This window comes from Eleginops maclovinus, chromosome 4 (genome assembly GCF_036324505.1).
Source record: "Eleginops maclovinus isolate JMC-PN-2008 ecotype Puerto Natales chromosome 4, JC_Emac_rtc_rv5, whole genome shotgun sequence".
Lineage (NCBI taxonomy): Eukaryota > Metazoa > Chordata > Actinopteri > Perciformes > Eleginopidae > Eleginops > Eleginops maclovinus.
Window position 1 is genome coordinate 2,796,799 of NC_086352.1, and position 24,701 is coordinate 2,821,499.

General features: G+C 42.5%; 2 protein-coding genes and 1 long non-coding RNA gene across 4 annotated transcripts in view; 1 reads left to right on the forward strand and 2 right to left on the reverse strand.

The window, feature by feature from the left end:
- The window catches only part of LOC134862713 (NACHT, LRR and PYD domains-containing protein 12-like), an 82,024-nt gene that overhangs the window by 29,601 nt on the left and 27,722 nt on the right, over positions 1–24,701 (forward strand). The window contains 3 exon segments of the mRNA XM_063880734.1: positions 17,652–17,786; positions 21,402–21,536; positions 24,536–24,640. Coding sequence (XP_063736804.1) covers positions 17,652–17,786; positions 21,402–21,536; positions 24,536–24,640 — 375 coding nt within the window.
- On the reverse strand, positions 1,199–3,600 carry LOC134862801 (uncharacterized). 2 transcript variants are annotated; one of them, XR_010165548.1, is made up of 3 exons: positions 2,871–3,600; positions 2,380–2,514; positions 1,199–1,303 (listed from the first exon to the last, which is right to left on the reverse strand). It is a non-coding gene; the product is annotated as an uncharacterized LOC134862801 (long non-coding RNA). The 2 variants fall into 2 exon arrangements; XR_010165549.1 differs by lacking the exon at positions 2,871–3,600 and adding an exon at positions 2,747–2,791.
- Positions 8,453–24,701, reverse strand: part of LOC134862780 (NACHT, LRR and PYD domains-containing protein 12-like) — a 62,166-nt gene continuing 45,917 nt past the window's right edge. The window contains exons 2-6 of the mRNA XM_063880871.1: positions 13,582–13,755; positions 13,027–13,200; positions 10,533–10,706; positions 10,021–10,061; positions 8,453–9,863 (exon numbers count right to left, since the gene is read on the reverse strand). Of these exons, the coding sequence (XP_063736941.1) occupies positions 9,862–9,863; positions 10,021–10,061; positions 10,533–10,706; positions 13,027–13,200; positions 13,582–13,755 (565 nt within the window). The 3' untranslated portion in view covers positions 8,453–9,861. The remainder of the gene's footprint in view (positions 9,864–10,020; positions 10,062–10,532; positions 10,707–13,026; positions 13,201–13,581; positions 13,756–24,701) is intronic.

The following is a 24,701-nucleotide window of genomic DNA, read 5'->3' on the forward strand; positions in this document are numbered from 1 at the left end:
TAGTTTTAGTCACATGCTAGTCCTTTTTATCCTTCATAGTTTTAGTCGAGGACAAATCCTTACATTTTAGTCAAAATGTTTTCTCTCTATAAACTAATTCAGTTAATACAGGTTTCTGAAGTTGGAATCAAGGTGACAGTATTAAGTGTTGAAATTCGTAAAGCAACATTTCACCATCTCAGAGAGAGAGAGAGAGAGGTGTTCTGCTAGAAGGTCACAGAGGCAGAGCGCTAGAGAGAGAGAGAGAGAGAGAGAGAGAGAGAGAGAGAGAGAGAGAGAGAGAGAGAGGCGTGTCTGTGTCTGGAGAAGTGAACCGAACAGCAACAGCAAAGCAGGTGTAACAGGTTTTAATAAATACAACGGCCTCCAAAAGAAGAGCCTGCCTGTCTACTGATTTGGACAAAGTGGGTTATTGAACCCGAAGCCGGAAGGGAAGAATAAAATATCCTGCATTTTGAATGTCCGACAGTCCACCATGAACACTTTAGTCCCGTCTCGTCAACGAAAACATAACATAGATCTCGTCATAGTTTTTATTCTCAAACATCAGGTTTGAGCTCGTCAGCGTCTCATCTTAGTCATGGAACAAAGGTCGTTGACCAACGTTTTCTGTCATAGTTTTCGTTGACGAAATGAACACTGTTCTGTTTATGGACTTATTATGAGTTTGTTCCTCATTGTGCTTTTTGATTCCCATAAATAATATGGACATATGACAATGCTGCTGATGGTTATGATAAAAAGAGTCAGTATAACTATGATGGCTGTTATCCTGATCCTCTTCAGTGTCAGAGTTGGCATAGAAATTGGATGAGAGATGACTCTGTGTTGTTATCTGAACAGGAACTTTTGGGAATTTATTTCTGACCTTATTGTTGTTCCTTTCCCCGGGAAACTGGGGGTATGTGAGTACATATGTATGTGTGTGTAGAGAATGTTCTGTACTTGTGTGCATATTTAATCATTGACTTATCTTTTCTTTTTTAAATCCTACCACTGGATGAGTAACGGGGGGCTGCTCTTCGTATCCGCTATGCTTTCTGCTCTCCCACTTCTACTCATTTTGTTTCTCCAGATCTTGAGGTTCTGACCATTCGCTCAGAGCAGAGCTGGAAGTTATTCCCTTAGTGTACTATGCTGTGATTATTCCTGTACTGCACTCATGGAAATGAGGTCAGGTTACAGTAGAGACTCTTACTCTGTGTCTGAGGGTCCAGGTTCATTACTGAAGTTCAGAGGTAATCCTTTAGACCGGTCACTCTTCAGAGACAGACAGCTGGAGACTGGAGCCTCTGCTCTCTGTCTGTGGAAACAACACATGTTTTACACACATCATTAGTTCATTAAAGAGCAGATTCTGACTTCTGACTGTTTAACCAATGAAAGGTTTTTAGACTTGTTTGGAGCTTTGTGTTTGAGGGATGCTGTCTTTACAATTCAGTTGTGAGAGAGAAAAGTTATACAGGTTAGAGGACAGACTGTATATATACAGTTATACAGGTTAGAGGACAGACTGTATATATACAGTTATACAGGTTAGAGGACAGACTGTATATATACTGTTATACAGGTTAGAGGACAGACTGTATATATACAGTTATACAGGTTAGAGGACAGACTGTATATATACTGTTATACAGGTTAGAGGACAGACTGTATATATACAGTTATACAGGTTAGAGGACAGACTGTATATATACTGTTATACAGGTTAGAGGACAGACTGTATATATACAGTTATACAGGTTAGAGGACAGACTGTATATATACAGTTATACAGGTTAGAGGACAGACTGTATATATACTGTTATACAGGTTAGAGGACAGACTGTATATATACAGTTATACAGGTTAGAGGACAGACTGTATATATACAGTTATACAGGTTAGAGGACAGACTGTATATATACAGTTATACAGGTTAGAGGACAGACTGTATATATACTGTTATACAGGTTAGAGGACAGACTGTATATATACAGTTATACAGGTTAGAGGACAGACTGTATATATACTGTTATACAGGTTAGAGGACAGACTGTATATATACTGTTATACAGGTTAGAGGACAGACTGTATATATACTGTTATACAGGTTAGAGGACAGACTGTATATATACTGTTATACAGGTTAGAGGACAGACTGTATATATACTGTTATACAGGTTAGAGGACAGACTGTATATATACTGTTATACAGGTTAGAGGACAGACTGTATATATACTGTTCTACAGGTTCGTTCAGAGCAGATCTGGAACAGCTATTTATTTAGTGTATTCCTGTACTGCCCTCATGGAAATGATTAAAGAACAGGTTAGATTATCAGGTAACATAGAAACTGAATCCTCTTCAGGTCAGGTTACAGTAGAGACTCTTACTCTGTGTCTGAGGGTCCAGGTTCATTCCTGAAGTTTGGAGGATATCCTTTAGACCGGTCACTCTTCAGAGACAGACAGCTGGAGACTGGAGATCTGTCCTCTTCCTCAGCTTTGAAACGACTCATCTTCTCCAGTCTGAGAGATAAACCAGTAACACACACACACACACACACACACACACACACACACACACACACACACACACACACACACACACACACACACACACACACACACACACACACACACACACACACTGGTTAAAATACATCAGTCAGACTTCAGACGGTCCGCTCCCATCTTGACTGCGCTGGGCTGTCACATGGTATGTAACTCTGAATCAGAAACCAGGAAATAAAAACTGTACAGCTCTTGCAGAAGTCTCATTGGACTCTAGGACGCTGATCTTTAATCCAGAAGTGATGTTCTGACATCAGTCTAACAGAGTACAGAATGAATGTGTTTAAAGCAGAGCCTGGTGTAACACTCACCCTGTCCTCCTCCTCTCTGTCCAAGTGTGAAATGGAGTCTGACGGTCTGACTTCATACCTTACCTTTAACTCCCTCACCTGTCTGCAGCTCCTCCTCTAGTCTCATAACCAGCCTTACCAGAGGAATGTGATCATACCGGGATTACATTCAGTGAGATATAAACAGACATGCAGCAAGGAAACACCCTGCATTAAAAACCTGACTGAAGTTAAAGTGTGTAGGGGTCATGATCCTTGTTTCCTGTCTGTCCTTGTGTTGTGTTTTATTTTGAAATGTTTCCCCTCTTGTGTCATGTTTAGCTTCACTTCCTGTCTGCGTTTCCCTCCTGTGCCTGATTGCGTCATTGTGTTCTCCTGTTGCCCCTGTGTTTCTCCTCCCCCTTCCAGCTGTCTCTCCTCTTGTGATTACCCATGTGTATTTAGTCCCTGTTCCCCTTTTGTCTCTCGTTTGGTCGTCGTTATTTCTTCCCTGATCCCTTCCATGATCCCTGCGTGTTCCTGTCGCCAAGTCTGAAGCTAAGCGTTTTTCATGTCCTGTGTTCCCCTTGCTTCCTGTTTTCATCAACAGCTTTTGAATAAAGCTTTTTGTTTGGACCCTTACCTGCTTCCCCTTGATTTACTGCACTTGTTCCTCTTCCTGTTTCCCCAACCCTGACAGTAGGTATTTAAGAGCTCTACTTTAACTGAGCATTAAATCACTCCCTATTATATATATATATATATATATCTCCTCCTACTGTTGTGTAAAATAGGCCTACATTAAAACTTCCAACCTAAAACATCTTAAATAGGCACAATGAACTGCTGATCTCGTGAAGCAGTGTGTAGATTTGTACAGCTGTAGTAAGGTAGATCAGGCATAATCAAAGAAAAAATCTCACGCGCTTCTTTCTATCTGCGCGCACAGGGTATGGTTGCTAGGTTCTATCTAAGGACTCGGAAGGGCGCGAGAAGCTTGACTACAACGATGGAAGCTAAAACATCTAAAACTTATCATTTTCATTCAGAGTGGGAGGAGGATTAGTTTTTCCTGTATTCGATATATATATACCGTGATTTCCAGACTATAAGCCGCACCGGACTATAAACCGCACCGGACTATAAGCCGCACCGGACTATAAACAGCACCGGACTATAAGCCGCACCGAACTATAAGCAGCACCGGACTATAAACAGCACCGGACTATAAACCGCACCGGACTATAAACCGCTACTTTTTGCACAAGCTTTTAACCCTGCGGCTTATAGTCCGGTGCGGTTTATAGTCCGGTGCTGTTTATAGTCCGGTGCGGCTTATAGTCCGGTGCTGCTTATAGTCCGGTGCGGCTTATAGTCCGGTGCGGCTTATAGTCCGGTGCGGTTTATAGTCCGGTGCGGTTTATAGTCCGGTGCGGTTTATAGTCCGGTGCGGTTTATAGTCCGGTGCGGTTTATAGTCCGGTGCGGTTTATAGTCCGGTGCGGCTTATAGTCCGGTGCGGTTTATAGTGCGGTGCTGCTTATAGTCCGGTGCGGCTTATAGTCCGGTGCGGTTTATAGTCTGGTGCTGTTTATAGTCCGGTGCGGTTTATAGTCCGGTGCGGTTTATAGTCCGGTGCGGCTTATAGTCCGGTGCGGTTTATAGTGCGGTGCTGCTTATAGTCCGGTGCGGCTTATAGTCCGGTGCGGTTTATAGTCCAGTGCTGTTTATAGTCCGGTGCGGTTTATAGTCCGGTGCGGCTTATAGTCCTGTGCGGTTTATAGTCCGGTGCGGCTTATAGTCCGGTGCGGTTTATAGTGCGGTGCGGTTTATAGTCCGGTGCGGCTTATAGTCCGGTGCGGTTTATAGTCCGGTGCGGCTTATAGTCCGGTGCGGTTTATAGTCCGGTGCGGCTTATAGTCCGGTGCGGTTTATAGTCCGGTGCGGTTTATAGTCCGGTGCGGCTTATAGTCCGGTGCTGTTTATAGTCCGGTGCGGTTTATAGTCCGGTGCGGTTTATAGTCCGGTGCGGTTTATAGTCCGGTGCGGCTTATAGTCCGGTGCGGTTTATAGTCCGGTGCGGCTTATAGTCCGGTGCGGTTTATAGTCCGGTGCGGTTTATAGTCCGGTGCTGTTTATAGTCCGGTGCGGCTTATAGTCCGGTGCGGTTTATAGTCCGGTGCGGTTTATAGTCCGGTGCGGCTTATAGTCCGGTGCGGTTTATAGTCCGGTGCGGTTTATAGTGCGGTGCGGTTTATAGTCCGGTGCTGCTTATAGTCCAGTGCTGCTTATAGTCCGGTGCGGTTTATAGTGCGGTGCTGCTTATAGTCCGGTGCTGCTTATAGTCCGGTGCGGTTTATAGTCCGGTGCGGCTTATAGTCCGGTGCTGTTTATAGTCCGGTGCGGTTTATAGTCCGGTGCGGTTTATAGTCCGGTGCGGTTTATAGTCCGGTGCGGCTTATAGTCCGGTGCGGTTTATAGTCCGGTGCGGCTTATAGTCCGGTGCGGTTTATAGTCCGGTGCGGTTTATAGTCCGGTGCTGTTTATAGTCCGGTGCGGCTTATAGTCCGGTGCGGTTTATAGTCCGGTGCGGTTTATAGTCCGGTGCGGCTTATAGTCCGGTGCGGTTTATAGTCCGGTGCGGTTTATAGTGCGGTGCGGTTTATAGTCCGGTGCTGCTTATAGTCCAGTGCTGCTTATAGTCCGGTGCGGTTTATAGTGCGGTGCTGCTTATAGTCCGGTGCTGCTTATAGTCCGGTGCGGTTTATAGTGCGGTGCGGTTTATAGTCCGGTGCGGTTTATAGTCCGGTGCTGTTTATAGTCCGGTGCGGTTTATAGTCCGGTGCGGTTTATAGTCCGGTGCGGCTTATAGTCCGGTGCGGTTTATAGTCCGGTGCGGTTTATAGTCCGGTGCGGCTTATAGTCCGGTGCGGCTTATAGTCCGGTGCGGTTTATAGTCCGGTGCGGTTTATAGTCCGGTGCTGCTTATATTCCGGTGCGGTTTATAGTCCGGTGCTGCTTATAGTGCGGTGCGGTTTATAGTCCGGTGCTGCTTATAGTCCGGTGCGGTTTATAGTGCGGTGCGGTTTATAGTCCGGTGCTGTTTATAGTCCGGTGCGGTTTATAGTCCGGTGCTGCTTATATTCCGGTGCGGTTTATAGTCCGGTGCTGCTTATAGTGCGGTGCGGTTTATAGTCCGGTGCGGTTTATAGTCCGGTGCGGTTTATAGTGCGGTGCGGTTTATAGTCCGGTGCGGCTTATAGTCCGGTGCGGTTTATAGTGCGGTGCGGTTTATAGTCCGGTGCGGCTTATAGTCCGGTGCGGTTTATAGTGCGGTGCGGTTTATAGTGCGGTGCGGTTTATAGTCCGGTGCTGCTTATAGTCCGGTGCGGTTTATAGTGCGGTGCGGTTTATAGTCCGGTGCGGCTTATAGTCCGGTGCTGCTTATAGTCCGGTGCGGTTTATAGTCCGGTGCGGTTTATAGTCCGGTGCTGCTTATATTCCGGTGCGGTTTATAGTCCGGTGCTGCTTATATTCCGGTGTGGTTTATAGTCCGGTGCGGTTTATAGTCCGGTGCTGCTTATATTCCGGTGCGGTTTATAGTCCGGTGCTGCTTATATTCCGGTGCGGTTTATAGTCCGGTGCTGCTTATATTCCGGTGTGGTTTATAGTCCGGTGCGGTTTATAGTCCGGTGCTGCTTATAGTGCGGTGCGGTTTATAGTCCGGTGCGGCTTATAGTCCGGTGCGGCTTATAGTGCGGTGCGGTTTATAGTCCGGTGCGGCTTATAGTGCGGTGCGGTTTATAGTCCGGTGCTGCTTATAGTCCGGTGTGGTTTATAGTGCGGTGCGGTTTATAGTCCGGTGCTGCTTATAGTGCGGTGCGGTTTATAGTCCGGTGCTGCTTATAGTCCGGTGTGGTTTATAGTCCGGTGTGGTTTATATTCCGGTGCGGTTTATAGTCTGGTGCTGTTTATATTCCGGTGTGGTTTATAGTCCGGTGCGGTTTATAGTCCGGTGCTGCTTATAGTGCGGTGCGGTTTATAGTCCGGTGCGGCTTATAGTCCGGTGCGGTTTATAGTGCGGTGCGGTTTATAGTCCGGTGCGGCTTATAGTGCGGTGCGGTTTATAGTCCGGTGCGGCTTATAGTCCGGTGCGGTTTATAGTGCGGTGCGGTTTATAGTCCGGTGCTGCTTATACTCCGGTGCGGTTTATAGTGCGGTGCTGCTTATATTCCGGTGCTGTTTATAGTCCGGTGCTGCTTATAGTGCGGTGCGGTTTATAGTCCGGTGCTGCTTATACTCCGGTGCGGTTTATAGTCCGGTGCTGCTTATATTCCGGTGCTGTTTATAGTCCGGTGCTGCTTATAGTGCGGTGCGGTTTATAGTCCGGTGCGGCTTATAGTCCGGTGCGGTTTATAGTCCGGTGCGGCTTATAGTCCGGTGCTGCTTATAGTCCGGTGCTGCTTATAGTCCGGTGCTGTTTATAGTCCGGTGCTGCTTATAGTGCGGTGCGGTTTATAGTCCGGTGCGGCTTATAGTGCGGTGCTGCTTATAGTCCGGTGCTGCTTATAGTCCGGTGCTGCTTATAGTGCGGTGCGGTTTATAGTCCGGTGCGGCTTATAGTCCGGTGCGGTTTATAGTGCGGTGCTGCTTATAGTCCGGTGCTGCTTATAGTCCGGTGCTGTTTATAGTCCGGTGCTGCTTATAGTCCGGTGCTGTTTATAGTCCGGTGCTGCTTATAGTGCGGTGCGGTTTATAGTCCGGTGCGGTTTATAGTCCGGTGCTGCTTATAGTCCGGTGCTGCTTATAGTCCGGTGCGGCTTATAGTCCGGTGCTGCTTATAGTCCGTTGCTGCTTATAGTCCGGTGCGGTTTATAGTCCGGTGCGGTTTATAGTCCGGTGCTGCTTATAGTCCGGTGCGGCTTATAGTCCGGTGCTGCTTATAGTCCGGTGCTGCTTATAGTCCGGTGCTGCTTATAATCCGGTGCGGTTTATAGTGCGGTGCGGTTTATAGTCCGGTGCGGTTTATAGTCCGGTGCTGCTTATAGTCCGGTGCTGCTTATAATCCGGTGCGGTTTATAGTCCGGTGCGGTTTATAGTCCGGTGCTGTTTTTCTATGGATTTTTCATGATTTTTGTGATATCGTAAGAGGTTTTGTTTTGGTTTGTTCCGCTGTTGTATGGCACTACTTTGCCTGGCGGAAGGGCATGTGATCAGACACACAGTCACGGGGAAAAAGAGTGGTATGTTGGTCACATGTCCGTCCGCCAGGCAAAGCAGTGCCGAACGAATTAGCGCGAAAAAGAGACTAGATTAGCAAGAGCAAGACGAGTACCGTAATTTCCGGACTATAAGCCGCTACTCTTTGCACAAGCCTTGAACCCTGCGGCTTATAGTCCGGTGCGGCTATATTCAGGTGCGCCTTGTAGTCCGGAAAATACGGTATATATATATATATATATATGAACATATTACTGTATTACGAAAGAGCGCCTTTATTCACAGAAATCATTCCCTTGGTCAAATTACACAAACATCACGGGGCTAACATGGGACAGACACACAGGTCCGATCACCGATCCCCCCCCCCCCCTTAATTGACATTAATTGACTTCATGAAAGAAATGAACTTTTCAAGGATATTCTAATTTATTGAGATGCACCTGTATGTGTGTGTCTCTGGATTGATATTACTGCTGAATTTATTGAATATTTTACTGTATTTTCCTAAATATGTTCTACTTGCACCAGGGAGCCTGTGCATTTTAAGGTTGCAACACATTTTTTATGAACAACTTCAAACAAACAATTCAATTTAAAGGCTTTGTTGTCAGTGCACACAAGCTACAGTTTAGATATGAAACCCTTTAGTCTGTAGCTCCTCCAGCAATGCACCATAGTTATATAAGACATAAAACAGAGAAACAAAACTAAGATAAGAATAATAAAGTAGTGCAGGCAGAAGTCTGTATACACGCAGATATACAATGATATGATCAAGAACAGAATGATGACTCAAACACAGAGCTCAGGAGTTCAGCAGGCTGATGGTCTGTGGGATCAAACTGTCTCTGAGTCTGGTGGTTCTGGTCCTGGTGCTGCGGTACCGCCTGCCAGACGGCAGCAGACAGACAGTTTGTTGCTGGGGTGATGGGGGTCTTTGATAATCCTGTGGGCTTTCTTCCTGAGCCGCTGGGAGTAGAGGTCCTCCATGGATGGCAGCTGGATTTATTTGACAATGTCTCCACCCAGTGGGATTGTTCTAAATTACAATCATAAACTCCATGCCTTCTGATGATCATTCCTGTCATCATTTGGTGACATTTGAAGTTTACTCATGGCTTCAAAGCACATCTGAAAGTGTTGCTTTACCCCCACCATCTCTGCATGCATTGGATATAGAGACCAAGATTAAAGTTATTACCTTTACTCTGGACAATTTATTTCTAATCAGCAATCTGTCCGATCCAAATGATCCAGAGTCCCCTACATTTTCCAAACTGACACAGAATTAATCAAAATCAGCCGACAGAGAGGACACATATGGACACTTTCTGGTTAAAGCTGCCATCTTTGATCCTGGAAATGTCAGAAATGGACTCAGCATCCTCAAACCCCCAAATCCATCCCACATTGTCCAAATGGGCCAAGCTGTTTCTAAACTATTGTCCACACATTCAGAACATTAGAGAGATGAAATACTTGAAGCAGTTGGATCAGAGTCTGGTCATGGTGTAGGATTACCTGTACACAGATTTAGAGGTGTGTTCAGGTGAGAAGGAAACTGGAGCCTGGGATTATGAAAGGCATCAAGGTATTTATCTTAATAGAACCAGCCAATCACAGCACTTTGGGGCGGGACTTGTAGGAAACATTTGTTCATATTTGGTTTAAAAGATATTTATGTTCTATTCTATATTTAAGTGTTTTATCTTCACTTTTAAGAAAAGCTTGAAGTGAAATTGATGGTTTGTTCTTTATGGAAAATATCCCGTCAGTCGGTCCAGTTTCCACTTCCTGTTTACATCAGAGTCTCCTGAAAGAATCATCACACATGAACAGAGAGAAACATTAGCAGCTACAAAGATTGAAGAGAGCTGAAACAAGATGGAAACAGGTCCATATGTTTCATTTCAGATCAGATTTTAATGTAGAATATCTTGATGAATGGAGGATATGGTTTCAGTACTCACAGCTCTTCTGGATCTTGGCTCTTAACATCTCTCCTGTGATCCTGTAGGGATGAACACAACCCAACAGTTCTGGATCAGGTCTAAAATCAGTGTTTGTTCTTTGAGTCAGCTTCAGAGTCCTGACTGATCTCATGCTTTACATCCCATCATATCTTCTCTGCAAACACTACGACTGACTGCCACAGCTCTCAGCTTACAGGAAATAGCTGCTCATTATTTTAGAAACAAGCACAGGACAGGAGAACCACACAGACTCACTCCTCTGGGAGATCCTGGATATCCATCAAAGAGCTGCTCACTGACTGAAATGTGGATCTGCATTGTAAGCTCACTTTATGATGTTTGTGGAAGAATGAGATCAAATAAATAAGAAGCTGCAGAGAATGGGGAGCAGGATGAGTTGTGCTAAGCTAGGCTACGTCTGGAAGGAAGAACTGGAGGGATTACTCAGTGTGAGAACACATCAACCCCCCCACACAGAACTGCTGAACCAGCAGAGACCCCTTACTGACCTGAGAGTCTGCAGTCTGAAGTGAGGACTCTCCAGAAGACCTCTCAGCAGCTCCACTCCTGAATCCTGCAGATAGTTCTCACTCAGGTCCAGATCTCTCAGATGGGAGGGGTTGGACTTCAGAGCTGAGACCAGAGCAGCACAGCTGATCTCTGACAGGCTGCAGTTCCTCAGACTGAATAAAGAAAACATGAAGTGAGTTTGAAGGTTTAATAATCTGTTCAGAGCTGAAGAAGGTTTAGAGGTCAGAGTCCAGAAAGATGTAGATCCATGATAATCCAAGCTCAAAGTCTCTGCAGCAGTTTCTCTCCTCAGATCTTCAACAGCTCCTTCCTCTCCCTCACACAGCTCATCAGTACTGACAGCATCTTCAGCGACTCATGGAGCACAGAGTGAGTCTGTGGAAGCTGGAGCACTGTCCGTCACACATTCACCTCCTCTCTGTTATTCTCATTCATATTCAACCATTTGGAAAAACTGGAACAAAATGCTTTAAAAGTTTCAGTTTTTAATATTTTAAATGAATATGAACTAAAATGCATTTCCTGCTGAAAATGTGTGTGAATGCTGTAAGCTGCACAAATGTGTTGCTGAACTTTGGTGAAAATGCAGAAACAGCTGAATATCTGAATCTCTGAATGGTGACTGTAGCTGTTTAAACAACTGACTTTTAGCAATGATGTTTAAAAGAGCAGAGAACTAAAACCATACGTCACCAATAACGTCTACAATATGTGGAACATGTTGAAGTCAGTGTGAAGCCTCCATCAGACAGGAGAATAGGCTGAGTGTGTTAAACTCCAGTGTGTGTGTCTGTCTCTGAGCTGAGCACCTCATCACAACACCTGTCTGTCTCCAGAGGTCAAAGGTTTCCATGGAGATCTGCAGTGATCAGTGAAAGCAGAGCCTCTCCATTCATCTGAAGGAGAAATAAACCTCTTACATTTTTAACTCTAGTTGGAAAACGGTAGCTGCTATCGGTACAATCTCAACGCTCAGAGCATCTCAGATACCTGATGAGAGGATAGAGTGCTGTTTGTGTATTTTCAGGACAATAAAGGAGGAAAGATGAGGCAACATTTACAATGGGACTTAATGGATGTGAAAGCTCTTGTTGCTTGGTGTCCTCAAGAGGCATTTATTAAAGCTCTTTGCTTAAATTGTTTTTATTTTCAACCCAACAGAGGTTTTCCTACAACTCAAGTGTAGAATTAAGACCCAGGAGTATAGGGTGTGGGCATTATGGCAGGTTAAAAAAAGTTGAAGGTGAATTTCCAGCTGTCCTCCACTCTAGCTGAGACATCACGCTCTCTAACGTCAGCGAGTTGCGCAATACACACTGATGATAGGATCTGAAGAAGGCCTCTTTACCGAGCTCCACTCAAAGAGAGATATCTCAACAAGGGTAAGAGATATCAAACACCGCTGTAAGAGATTAATAGCTGAAGGTCTTGTGAACGTTTTGAAGTTGGAATGAAGTCTCTAGCTGAAACTATGTGGAAGGAGTAGCATTTTGCGCAAGGTGCAGTTAAAGAGCAGTTGAAGGTTCCTCCCATTGAGTTGAATGGGAAAAAAAGAGTGAAAAAGTTGAAAGTTTCCCATTGATTCCTGACCCAGCTGAATATGTTGATATTTGAATAGCTTCTAGAGCCAAAAGTATGCTGACGTTATGGAGAGGCGACGTTTTTAGTTAGAAGAAGAAGAAGAAGGAGGAGGAGGAGGAGGAGAAGAAGAAGAAGAAGTAGGAGGACCCTAACCCCAACCCTCTCTCTCCCCCTCCATCGTTGTTTGCGTTTGTGTCTCTGCGTGGTATTACACGTGAGTTGTCCTCGTGCTGAAAACGTGACTTAATTGTCGCATAGACTTCACTCCCCGAGACTCAAGAAGAAAGCAAACATGTCTTTTACTGAGGAGGATGACAACAACAGTAACACAGTGACTTGGATAAGTAACTTTCATCTGATTACTGGTTTGAAATAGTAACGCGTTAGATTACTCTTAACACACTTACCGACATCACTGGTCAGGACACATATTACAGAGAGAGTTATTCACAGGAAGAGGAAACATTACATTACCTTCATGCATTTGAAGACCTCCAGGACTTTAACTTCACACTGTGCATTTATATTGAATGTAATATTCCATTCATCACACTCTCACTGTAAATAATATCCTGCTTTATTCTGTGATGACTGAATATCGGCTCTTCAATAGTGTTTTATCTGTCAGAAAGTTGATCGTTTTTATCTTCAGTCAACTTGTATATTTTCTAATCTTTAAAGCTGTTTCTTTACATTTCAGAATTGTTTATTTCTACTCTTTAATTTATACTTATGTGCAATGCCTTGTTTTTTATCCTGCTGCAACAAAATAATTTCCCAACTTGGGATCAATAAAGTATATCTGATCTTAAATGTAAAGCTGATGTCTGCAGCTCAGAGTCAACACAACTCTCTCATATTAATCTCAGCACAGAGAGATGGAGAACTGACCTGAGAGTCTGCAGTCTGCAGAGAGGACTCTCCAGAAGACCTCTCAGCTCCACTCCTGAATCCTGAGGAGCGTAGTTGTAACTCAGGTCCAGATCTCTCAGATGGGAGGGGTTGGACTTCAGAGCTGAGATCAGAGCAGCACAGCTGATCTCTGACAACCAGCAGTTCATCATTCTGAATAAAGAAAACATGAAGTGAGTTTGAAGGTTTAATAATCTGTTCAGAGCTGAAGAAGGTTTAGAGGTCAGAGTCCAGAAAGATGTAGATCCATGATAATCCAAGCTCAAAGTCTCTGCAGCAGTTTCTCTCCTCAGATCTTCAACAGCTCCTTCCTCTCCCTCACACAGCTCATCAGTACTGACAGCATCTTCAGCGACTCATGGAGCACAGAGTGAGTCTGTGGAAGCTGGAGCACTGTCCGTCACACATTCACCTCCTCTCTGTTATTCTCATTCATATTCAACCATTTGGAAAAACTGGAACAAATGAACGTCTTTGTTCTCAGACACATTTTAAATACAGAAATACTAAATGAACTACAGTCAGTGAACTGACCTGAGAGTCTGCAGTCTGCAGTTTGGACTCTTTAGTCCAGAACTCAGCAGCTCCACTCCTGAATCCTGCAGCTTGTTCTCACTCAGGTCCAGATCTCTCAGATGGGAGGGGTCAGACTTCAGAGCTGAGGCCACAACTTCACAGTGAGTGTCTGAGAGTCCACAGTCAGCTAGTCTGTCAGGACACATATTACAGAGAGAGTTATTCACAGGAAGAGGAAACATTATATTACCTTCATGCATTTGATGAGAAACATCATCATGTAGTGATGAACATTCACTGTTAGTCCACTTCATATATTACTGAGTTTCTATGTTCATTCTCAGCCTGTCAGATCTCTACTCTATAGAGCGTTGTGGTAAACAGATCAGGTATAATGATGAAGAAACTCCAGCACTGTTATAATCACTGAAATGCATTCACTGTTGGGGTTCTTCTTCAGTACCAGATGTGTCTGCACTCTAACAAGTAATTCAGGGGACCTTTTACCACCAATTAATCAGATGCATGTTTGCAAGATAAACGTTCTAATTTATTGATGAGATCAATGTTTCAAGTTGCAAAAATGATTTGATACTCTGTGTCTGAGGGTCCAGGTTCATTCCTGAAGTTTGGAGGATATTCTTTAGACCGGTCACTCTTCAGAGACAGTCAGCTGGAGCCTGGAGATCTGTCCTCTTCCTCATCTTTGAAACCACTCATCTTCTCCAGTCTGAGAGATAAACCAGTAACACTGGATACACACACACACACACACACACACACACACACACACACACACACACACACACACACACACACACACACACACACACACACACACACACACACACACACAGATTGGTTGAAATACATCAATCAGTCAGACTGCAGACAGGCCGCTCTCCATGTTGGCTGCGCTGGGCTCTTACCTGTAACTCTGATGAATCCTCCTCTTCTCTGTCCAGGTGTGAAATGGCGTCTGGCAGTGTGACTTCATACTTTGCCCTCACCTGTCTGCAGCTCCTCCTCTAGTTTTATAGCCAGCCTTATCAGCGGACTGTGAACATACAGGGATTACATTCAGTGAGATATTACTGCTGAGTTTATTGCATATATTGTATTTTCCCAGAATATCTTTTTATTATTTGAACCAAGAAGCCGTTGTAATTCACTTCAGGCTTTATGGTCATGTGCACATAAGCAACAGTGTAGAATTGGCACTGGAAATCTTGAGTCTGTAGCTCCTCCAACAATGCAACACAGTCCAGAAATGTACATCAACAAAGATTTAAATTAATTTGCATTTAATTTGGGGAAATACGTTTTTGATCCCGCTTCAAAACATGTCTTAGTTCTTGGTGGAGAAAGCCTTGTTGCACAGCACAGAGGTCAGGTGCTTCTTGTAGTTGGTCACGAGGTTTGCTCACAATTCAGGAGGGATTTTGGTCCGAAAAGCCAATGAGATTTCTCCATGTGGTTTTGGGCTGTAAAGGAACTACTTCACTTGTTTGCAACCACCATTTTTAATATGAGGTATTTGATGCAACCCAGAAAACATTCTGAAAACCATAGCCTTTCGTACGAGGGAACAGGAAGTGCTAAAATGCAGATGTATTTCCAGGTTTTAGGACTCATCCCTGCACCGCTCTACTGTCCACAGGGGGTCTCTCATGAGACACATCGTAGATAAAGAGCAAAACAGTCTCTCGTCCATTTCCCCCTCACATGCTCTGTGATTAATCCTGCCATAGAAAAGTCATGTTGTCAGTCAGACCTTCCTTTCTGGAGCTGATGTTGCAGATCTTCTAGATCCAGATCAGAGAGAAGCCCGACATGCCCTCGTTTTCCCCCCAAAGTAGTGTCAAAGTTAACGTGCGCAGACTTCTTGGTTTGCTTGGAGATATCTGAACACAAGCACAACTTCCTTCCATTTCCACTCTCAGAAATACACAATCAGATTATTCATCCGGCCGTGGTGTTCCACACTTAAAATGTAAACAAAAGAAGCCCAGGAAGAACGTCTTTGAGTCGCTGAGAGCAGATTTTACTGGGACGTAAAGGTCTCTAGGATGTGTCCACTATCTCTCAAAGCTTCGAGGGTCAAACCCAGACGTGTGTCAGACACAGGAACTCCGAGATGACAGTCTTTGTGGTTCTATTTAATCAATGATGAGCAGATATTTTACAGGACTCAGTGTTGGGTTTGCAGAAGTTAATGAGCCAGATGAACAGAAGCTGCTTTTGTTAAGGGTCTAATTACATCGTCTGATGGTCTCTGAAAAAAGCTCCAATAATCCATCAATCTAGACTCAAATGTCACCCAGTTGCCACATTTTGTTTGCATGTTCCACTGATTTTATCCAGTGGTTCCATAGTTCCCTGTTGATATTGAAGAGAAACTACATAAGTGTGTGTGGGGCTTCTTCAACCGCCCCAATGTCCCCTTCCCATGTTGGTATGATGATGGTCAGTCTTCTCCGAGCGTCTGTAAAGCCACTGAATGAAACATTTGATCAAAGATCACAAACAAACTGCCAGAATATTACAGTTGAACTATTCTTTGTTTCTGAAGGGACACTTTGTGTGTGTTTGTCCGTTGTTGTGCAAGGATGAAAAAAAGACTCCATTCAAATTAAGTGGTGCCAGTTTGTGTTGTAAATCCTTTTAAATAAAGATGTTATAGAAAACTGACATGTGGAAAGTGCTTCTTACTTTACTGGAGTATTTATGAGTATTGTTTTATGCTCCTCTGTACTTCTACTCCACTACATGTATTTATCACCTTCAGTTGCTAGGCAGATTAGGATTACTGATGGTAAATATAATCTCCCTTAAATCAGACTGTAGTTCACCTGCAGTAAATCCAGCAGCTACCCTGCAGTATACAAAGCATTCGAACTAGCTGCACCTTTACCAGCTCTGAGAACACTTTAATGATCAATCATTATAAAACATATCAGAGATATTATTCTGAAATGGACCAATCAGACAATGACTACTTTTACTGTCGCTACTTTAAGTACATTTAGAGGAGAGTACTTTCTACTTTCACTGGAGGAACATTTAGAATACTTTTACTGTGACAGAGTATTCCTACACTCTGGTACTTCTACTTTACTCAAGTACAAGATCTGAGTACTTCTACTTTACTCAAGTACAAGATCTGAGTACTTCTACTTTACTCAAGTACAAGATCTGAGTACTTCTACTTTACTCAAGTACAAGACCTGAGTACTTCTACTTTACTCAAGTACAAGACCTGAGTACTTCTACTTTACTCAAGTACAAGACCTGAGTACTTCTACTTTACTCAAGTACAAGACCTGAGTACTTCTACTTTACTCAAGTACAAGACCTGAGTACTTCTACTTTACTCAAGTACAAGATCTGAGTACTTCTACTTTACTCAAGTACAAGATCTGAGTACTTCTACTTTACTCAAGTACAAGACCTGAGTACTTCTACTTTACTCAAGTACAAGATCTGAGTACTTCTACTTTACTCAAGTACAAAATCTGAGTACTTCTACTTTTGCTTAAATATACAGTTAAAGTAGAGCTCTTAAATACCTACACACTTTAACTTCAGTCAGGTTTTTAATGCAGGGCGTTTCCTTGCTGCATGTCTGTTTATATCTCACTGAATGTAATCCCGGTATGATCACATTCCTCTGGTAAGGCTGGTTATGAGACTAGAGGAGGAGCTGCAGACAGGGAGGAAGTGAAACTGAAAGCAGGGAGTCAGACTGCCAGACTCCATTTCACACTTGGACAGAGAGGAGGAGGACAGGGTGAGTGTTACACCAGGCTCTGCTTTAAACACATTCATTCTGTACTCTGTTAGACTGATGTCAGAACATCACTTCTGGATTAAAGATCAGCGTCCTAGAGTCCAATGAGACTTCTGCAAGAGCTGTACAGTTTTTATTTCCTGGTTTCTGATTCAGAGTTACATACCATGTGACAGCCCAGCACAGTCAAGATGGGAGCGGACCGTCTGAAGTCTGACTGATGTATTTTAACCAAGGTGTGTGTGTGTGTGTGTGTGTCTGTGTGTCTGTGTGTCTGTGTCACTGGATTGTCTCTCAGACTGGAGAAGATGAGTCGTTTCAAAGCTGAGGAAGAGGACAGATCTCCAGTCTCCAGCTGTCTGTCTCTGAAGAGTGACCGGTCTAAAGGATTTCCTCCAAACTTCAGGAATGAACCTGGACCCTCAGACACAGAGTAAGAGTCTCTACTGTAACCTGACCTGAAGAGGATTCAGTTTCTATGTTACCTGATAATCTAACCTGTTCTTTAATCATTTCCATGAGGGCAGTACAGGAATACACTAAATAAATAGCTGTTCCAGATCTGCTCTGAACGAACCTGTATAACTGTATATATACAGTCTGTCCTCTAACCTGTATAACAGTATATATACAGTCTGTCCTCTAACCTGTATAACAGTATATATACAGTCTGTCCTCTAACCTGTATAACAGTATATATACAGTCTGTCCTCTAACCTGGATTAACCGTTTTCTCGGGCTTCCATGTCAGTGACAGGAAGAGGAAGTAGCTCCATGAGACGAGCAGTTCACAGAGGCGATTGGTTAAAACGAAAAGGGAATTAATGCCAACCTTAGAATAGACCCAACAGCTAGGTGATCTCTAAATATTGTAGATATGAAAACTTGCCTTCCTGGTGTCACAGGGGTTCAGTGAGGTTTGTTTACAGGCAGCAGAAAAGTTATTGTCCTATCCTGAACCCGCATATAAAGAGCAGTGCAGGGACGACGTGGATTTGTACGCCAACCCGGAAGTTAGATCTGCAAGGGCTCCCTCCACGAAAAGTCAATGGGATTTCTCCATGTGGTTTTGGGCTGTGAAGGAACTACTGATCACTTCTGTGCAACCACCATTTTTAATATGAGGTATTTGATGCAACCCAAAAAACATTCTGAAAACCATAGCCTTTCGTACGAGGGAACAGGAAGTGCTAAAATGCAGATGTATTTCCAGGTTTTAGGACTCATCCCTGCACCGCTCTACTGTCCACAGGGGGTCTCTCATGAGACACATCGTAGATAAAGAGCAAAACAGTCTCTCGTCCATTTCCCCCTCACATGCTCTGTGATTAATCCTGCCATAGAAAAGTCATGTTGTCAGTCAGACCTTCCTTTCTGGAGCTGATGTTGCAGATCAGAGAGAAGCCCGACATGCCCTCGTTTTCCCCCGAAGTAGTGTCAAAGTTAACGTGTGCAGACTTCTTGGTTTGCTTGGAGATATCTGAACACAAGCACAACTTCCTTCCATTTCCACTCTCAGAAATACACAATCAGATTATTCATCCGGCCGTGGTGTTCCACACTTAAAATGTAAACAAAAGAAGCCCAGGAAGAACGTCTTTGAGTCGCTGAGAGCAGATTTTACTGGGACGTAAAGGTCTCTAGGATGTGCCCACCATCTCTCAAAGCTTCGAGGGTCAAACCCAGACGTGTGTCAGACACAGGAACTCCGAGATGACAGTCTTTGTGGTTCTATTTAATCAATGATGAGCAGATATTTTACAGGACTCAGTGTTGGGTTTGCAGAAGTTAATGAGCCAGATGAAGATGAACAGAAGCTGCTTTTGTTAAGGGTCTAATTACATCGTCTGATGGTCTCTGAAAAAAGCTCCAATAATCCATCAATCTAGACTCAAATGTCACCCAGTTGCCACATTTTGTTTGCATGTTCCACTGATTTTATCCAGTGGTTCCATAGTTCCCAGTTGATATTGAAGAGAAACTACATAAGTGTGTGTGGGGCTTCTTCAACCGCCCCAATGTCCCCTTCCCATGTTGGTATAATGATGGTCAGTCTTCTCCGAGCGTCTGTAAAGCCACTGAATGAAACATTTGATCAAAGATCACAAACAAACTGCCAGAATATTACAGTTGAACTATTCTTTGTTTCTGAAGGGACACTTTGTGTGTGTTTGTCCGTTGTTGTGCAAGGATGAAAAAAAGACTCCATTTAAATTAAGTGGTGCCAGTTTGTGTTGTAAATCCTTTTAAATAAAGATTTTATAGAAAACTGACACGTGGAAAGTGCTTCTTACTTTACTGGAGTATTTATGAGTATTGTTTTATGCTCCTCTGTACTTTTACTCCACTACATGTATTTATCACCTTCAGTTGCTAGGCAGATTAGGATTACTGATGGTAAATATAATCTCCCTTAAATCAGACTGTAGTTCACCTGCAGTAAATCCAGCAGCTACCCTGTAGTATACAAAGCCATTCAAACTAGCTGCACCTTTACCAGCTCTGAGAACACTTTAATGATCAATCATTATAAAACATATCAGAGATATTATTCTGAAATGGACCAATCAGACAATGACTACTTTTACTGTCACTACTTTAAGTACATTTAGAGGAGAGTACTTTCTACTTTCACTGGAGGAACATTTAGAATACTTTCACTGTGACAGAGTATTCCTACACTCTGGTACTTCTACTTTACTCAAGTACAAGACCTGAGTACTTCTACTTTACTCAAGTACAAGATCTGAGTACTTCTACTTTTACTCAAGTACAAGACCTGAGTACTTCTACTTTACTCAAGTACAAGACCTGAGTACTTCTACTTTACTCAAGTACAAGATCTGAGTACTTCTACTTATACTCAAGTACAAGACCTGTGTACTTCTACTTTACTCAACTACAAGATCTGAGTACTTCTACTTTACTCAAGTACAAGATCTGAGTACTTCTACTTTACTCAAGTACAAGACCTGAGTACTTCTACTTTACTCAAGTACAAGATCTGAGTACTTCTACTTTACTCAAGTACAAGATCTGAGTACTTCTACTTTACTCAAGTACAATACCTGAGTACTTATACTTATACTCAAGTACAAGACCTGTGTACTTCTACTTTACTCAAGTACAAGATCTGAGTACTTCTACTTTACTCAAGTACAAGATCTGAGTACTTCTACTTTTACTCAAGTACAAGACATGAGTACTTCTACTTTACTCAAGTACAAGACCTGAGTACTTCTACTTTTACTCAAGTACAAGACCTGAGTACTTCTACTTTATTCAAGTACAAGACCTGAGTACTTCTACTTTACTCAAGTACAATATCTGAGTACTTCTACTTTACTCAAGTACAAGATCTGAGTACTTCTACTTTACTCAAGTACAAGATCTGAGTACTTCTACTTTTGCTTAAATATACAGTTAAAGTAGAGCTCTTAAATACCTACACACTTTAACTTCAGTCAGGTTTTTAATGCAGGGTGTTTCCTTGCTGCATGTCTGTTTATATCTCACTGAATGTAATCCCGGTATGATCACATTCCTCTGGTAAGGCTGGTTATGAGACTAGAGGAGGAGCTGCAGACAGGGAGGAAGTGAAACTGAAAGCAGGGAGTCAGACTGTCAGACTCCATTTCACAGTTGGACAGAGAGGAGGAGGACAGGGTGAGTGTTACACCAGGCTCTGCTTTAAACACATTCATTCTGTACTCTGTTAGACTGATGTCAGAACATCACTTCTGGATTAAAGATCAGCGTCCTAGAGTCCAATGAGACTTCTGCAAGAGCTGTACAGTTTTTATTTCCTGGTTTCTGATTCAGAGTTACATACCATGTGACAGCCCAGCGCAGTCAAGATGGGAGCGGACCGTCTGAAGTCTGACTGATGTATTTTAACCAAGGTGTGTGTGTGTGTGTGTGTGTGTGTGTGTGTGTGTGTGTGTGTGTGTGTGTGTGTGTGTGTGTGTGTGTGTGTGTGTGTGTGTGTGTGTGTGTGTGTGTGTGTGTGTGTGTGTGTGTGTGTCTGTGTCACTGGATTATCTCTCAGACTGGAGAAGATGAGTCGTTTCAAAGCTGAGGAAGAGGATAGATCTCCAGTCTCCAGCTGTCTGTCTCTGAAGAGTGACCGGTCTATAGGATTACCTCTAGACTTCAGGAATGAACCTGGACCCTCAGACACAGAGTAAGAGTCTCTACTGTAACCTGACCTGAAGAGGATTCAGTTTCTATGTTACCTGATAATCTAACCTGTTCTTTAATCATTTCCATGAGGGCAGTACAGGAATACACTAAATAAATAGCTGTTCCAGATCTGCTCTGAACGAACCTGTATAACAGTATATATACAGTCTGTCCTCTAACCTGTATAACAGTATATATACAGTCTGTCCTCTAACCTGTATAACTGTATATATACAGTCTGTCCTCTAACCTGTATAACTGTATATATACAGTCTGTCCTCTAACCTGTATAACTGTATATATACAGTCTGTCCTCTAACCTGTATAACAGTGTATACAGTCTGTCCTCTAACCTGTATAACTGTATATATACAGTCTGTCCTCTAACCTGTATAACAGTATATATACAGTCTGTCCTCTAACCTGTATAACTGTATATATACAGTCTGTCCTCTAACCTGTATAACAGTGTATACAGTCTGTCCTCTAACCTGTATAACAGTATATATACAGTCTGTCCTCTAACTTGTATAACAGTATATATACAGTCTGTCCTCTAACCTGTATAACTGTATATATACAGTCTGTCCTCTAACCTTTATAACAGTATATATACAGTCTGTCCTCTAACCTGTATAACAGTATATATACAGTCTGTCCTCTAACCTGTATAACAGTATATATACAGTCTGTCCTCTAACCTTTATAACAGTATATATACAGTCTGTCCTCTAACCTCTATAACAGTATATATACAGTCTGTCCTCTAACCTGTATAACAGTATATATACAGTCTGTCCTCTAACCTGTATAACAGTATATATACAGTCTGTCCTCTAACCTGTATAACAGTATATATACAGTCTGTCCTCTAACCTGTATAACAGTATATATACAGTCTGTCCTCTAACCTGTATAACAGTATATATACAGTCTGTCCTCTAACCTGTATAACTGTATATATACAGTCTGTCCTCTAACCTGTATAACAGTATATATACAGTCTGTCCTCTAACCTGTATAACTGTATATATACAGTCTGTCCTCTAACCTGTATAACAGTATATATACAGTCTGTCCTCTAACCTGTATAACTGTATATATACAGTCTGTCCTCTAACCTGTATAACAGTATATATACAGTCTGTCCTCTAACCTGTATAACTGTATATATACAGTCTGTCCTCTAACCTGTATAACAGTATATATACAGTCTGTCCTCTAACCTGTATAACAGTATATATACAGTCTGTCCTCTAACCTGTATAACAGTACATATACAGTCTGTCCTCTAACCTGTATAACTGTATATATACAGTCTGTCCTCTAACCTGTATAACAGTATATATACAGTCTGTCCTCTAACCTGTATAACTGTATATATACAGTCTGTCCTCTAACCTGTATAACAGTCTGTCCTCTAACCTGTATAACTGTATATATACAGTCTGTCCTCTAACCTGTATAACAGTATATATACAGTCTGTCCTCTAACCTGTATAACTGTATATATACAGTCTGTCCTCTAACCTGTATAACAGTATATATACAGTCTGTCCTCTAACCTGTATAACAGTATATATACAGTCTGTCCTCTAACCTGTATAACAGTATATATACAGTCTGTCCTCTAACCTGTATAACTGTATATATACAGTCTGTCCTCTAACCTGTATAACAGTCTGTCCTCTAACCTGTATAACTGTATATATACAGTCTGTCCTCTAACCTGTATAACAGTATATATACAGTCTGTCCTCTAACCTGTATAACTGTATATATACAGTCTGTCCTCTAACCTGTATAACTGTATATATACAGTCTGTCCTCTAACCTGTATAACTGTATATATACAGTCTGTCCTCTAACCTGTATAACAGTATATATACAGTCTGTCCTCTAACCTGTATAACTGTATATATACAGCCTGTCCTCTAACCTGTATAACAGTCTGTCCTCTAACCTGTATAACTGTATATATACAGTCTGTCCTCTAACCTGTATAACAGTATATATACAGTCTGTCCTCTAACCTGTATAACTGTATATATACAGTCTGTCCTCTAACCTGTATAACAGTATATATACAGTCTGTCCTCTAACCTGTATAACAGTATATATACAGTCTGTCCTCTAACCTGTATAACAGTATATATACAGTCGGTCCTCTAACCTGTATAACAGTATATATACAGTCTGTCCTCTAACCTGTATAACAGTATATATACAGTCTGTCCTCTAACCTGTATAACAGTATATATACAGTCTGTCCTCTAACCTGTATAACTGTATATATACAGTCTGTCCTCTAACCTGTATAACAGTATATATACAGTCTGTCCTCTAACCTGTATAACAGTATATATACAGTCTGTCCTCTAACCTGTATAACAGTATATATACAGTCTGTCCTCTAACCTGTATATCTGTATATATACAGTCTGTCCTCTAACCTGTATAACAGTATATATACAGTCTGTCCTCTAACCTGTATAACTGTATATATACAGTCTGTCCTCTAACCTGTATAACTGTATATATACAGTCTGTCCTCTAACCTGTATAACAGTATATATACAGTCTGTCCTCTAACCTGTATAACTGTATATATACAGTCTGTCCTCTAACCTGTATAACTGTATATATACAGTCTGTCCTCTAACCTGTATAACTGTATATATACAGTCTGTCCTCTAACCTGTATAACAGTATATATACAGTCTGTCCTCTAACCTGTATAACTGTATATATACAGTCTGTCCTCTAACCTGTATAACTGTATATATACAGTCTGTCCTCTAACCTGTATAACTGTATATATACAGTCTGTCCTCTAACCTGTATAACTTTTCTCTCTCACAACTGAATTGTAAAGACAGCGTCCCTCAAACACAAAGCTCCAAACAAGTCTAAAAACCTTTCATTGGTTAAACAGTCAGAAGTCAGAATCTGCTCTTTAATGAACTAATGATGTGTGTAAAACATGTGTTGTTTCCACAGACAGAGAGCAGAGGCTCCAGTCTCCAGCTGTCTGTCTCTGAAGAGTGACGGGTCTAAAGATTTACCTATATTCTTCAGGAATGAACCTGGACCCTCAGACACAGAGTAAGAGTCTCCACTGTAACCTGACCTCATTTCCATGAGTGCAGTACAGGAATAATCACAG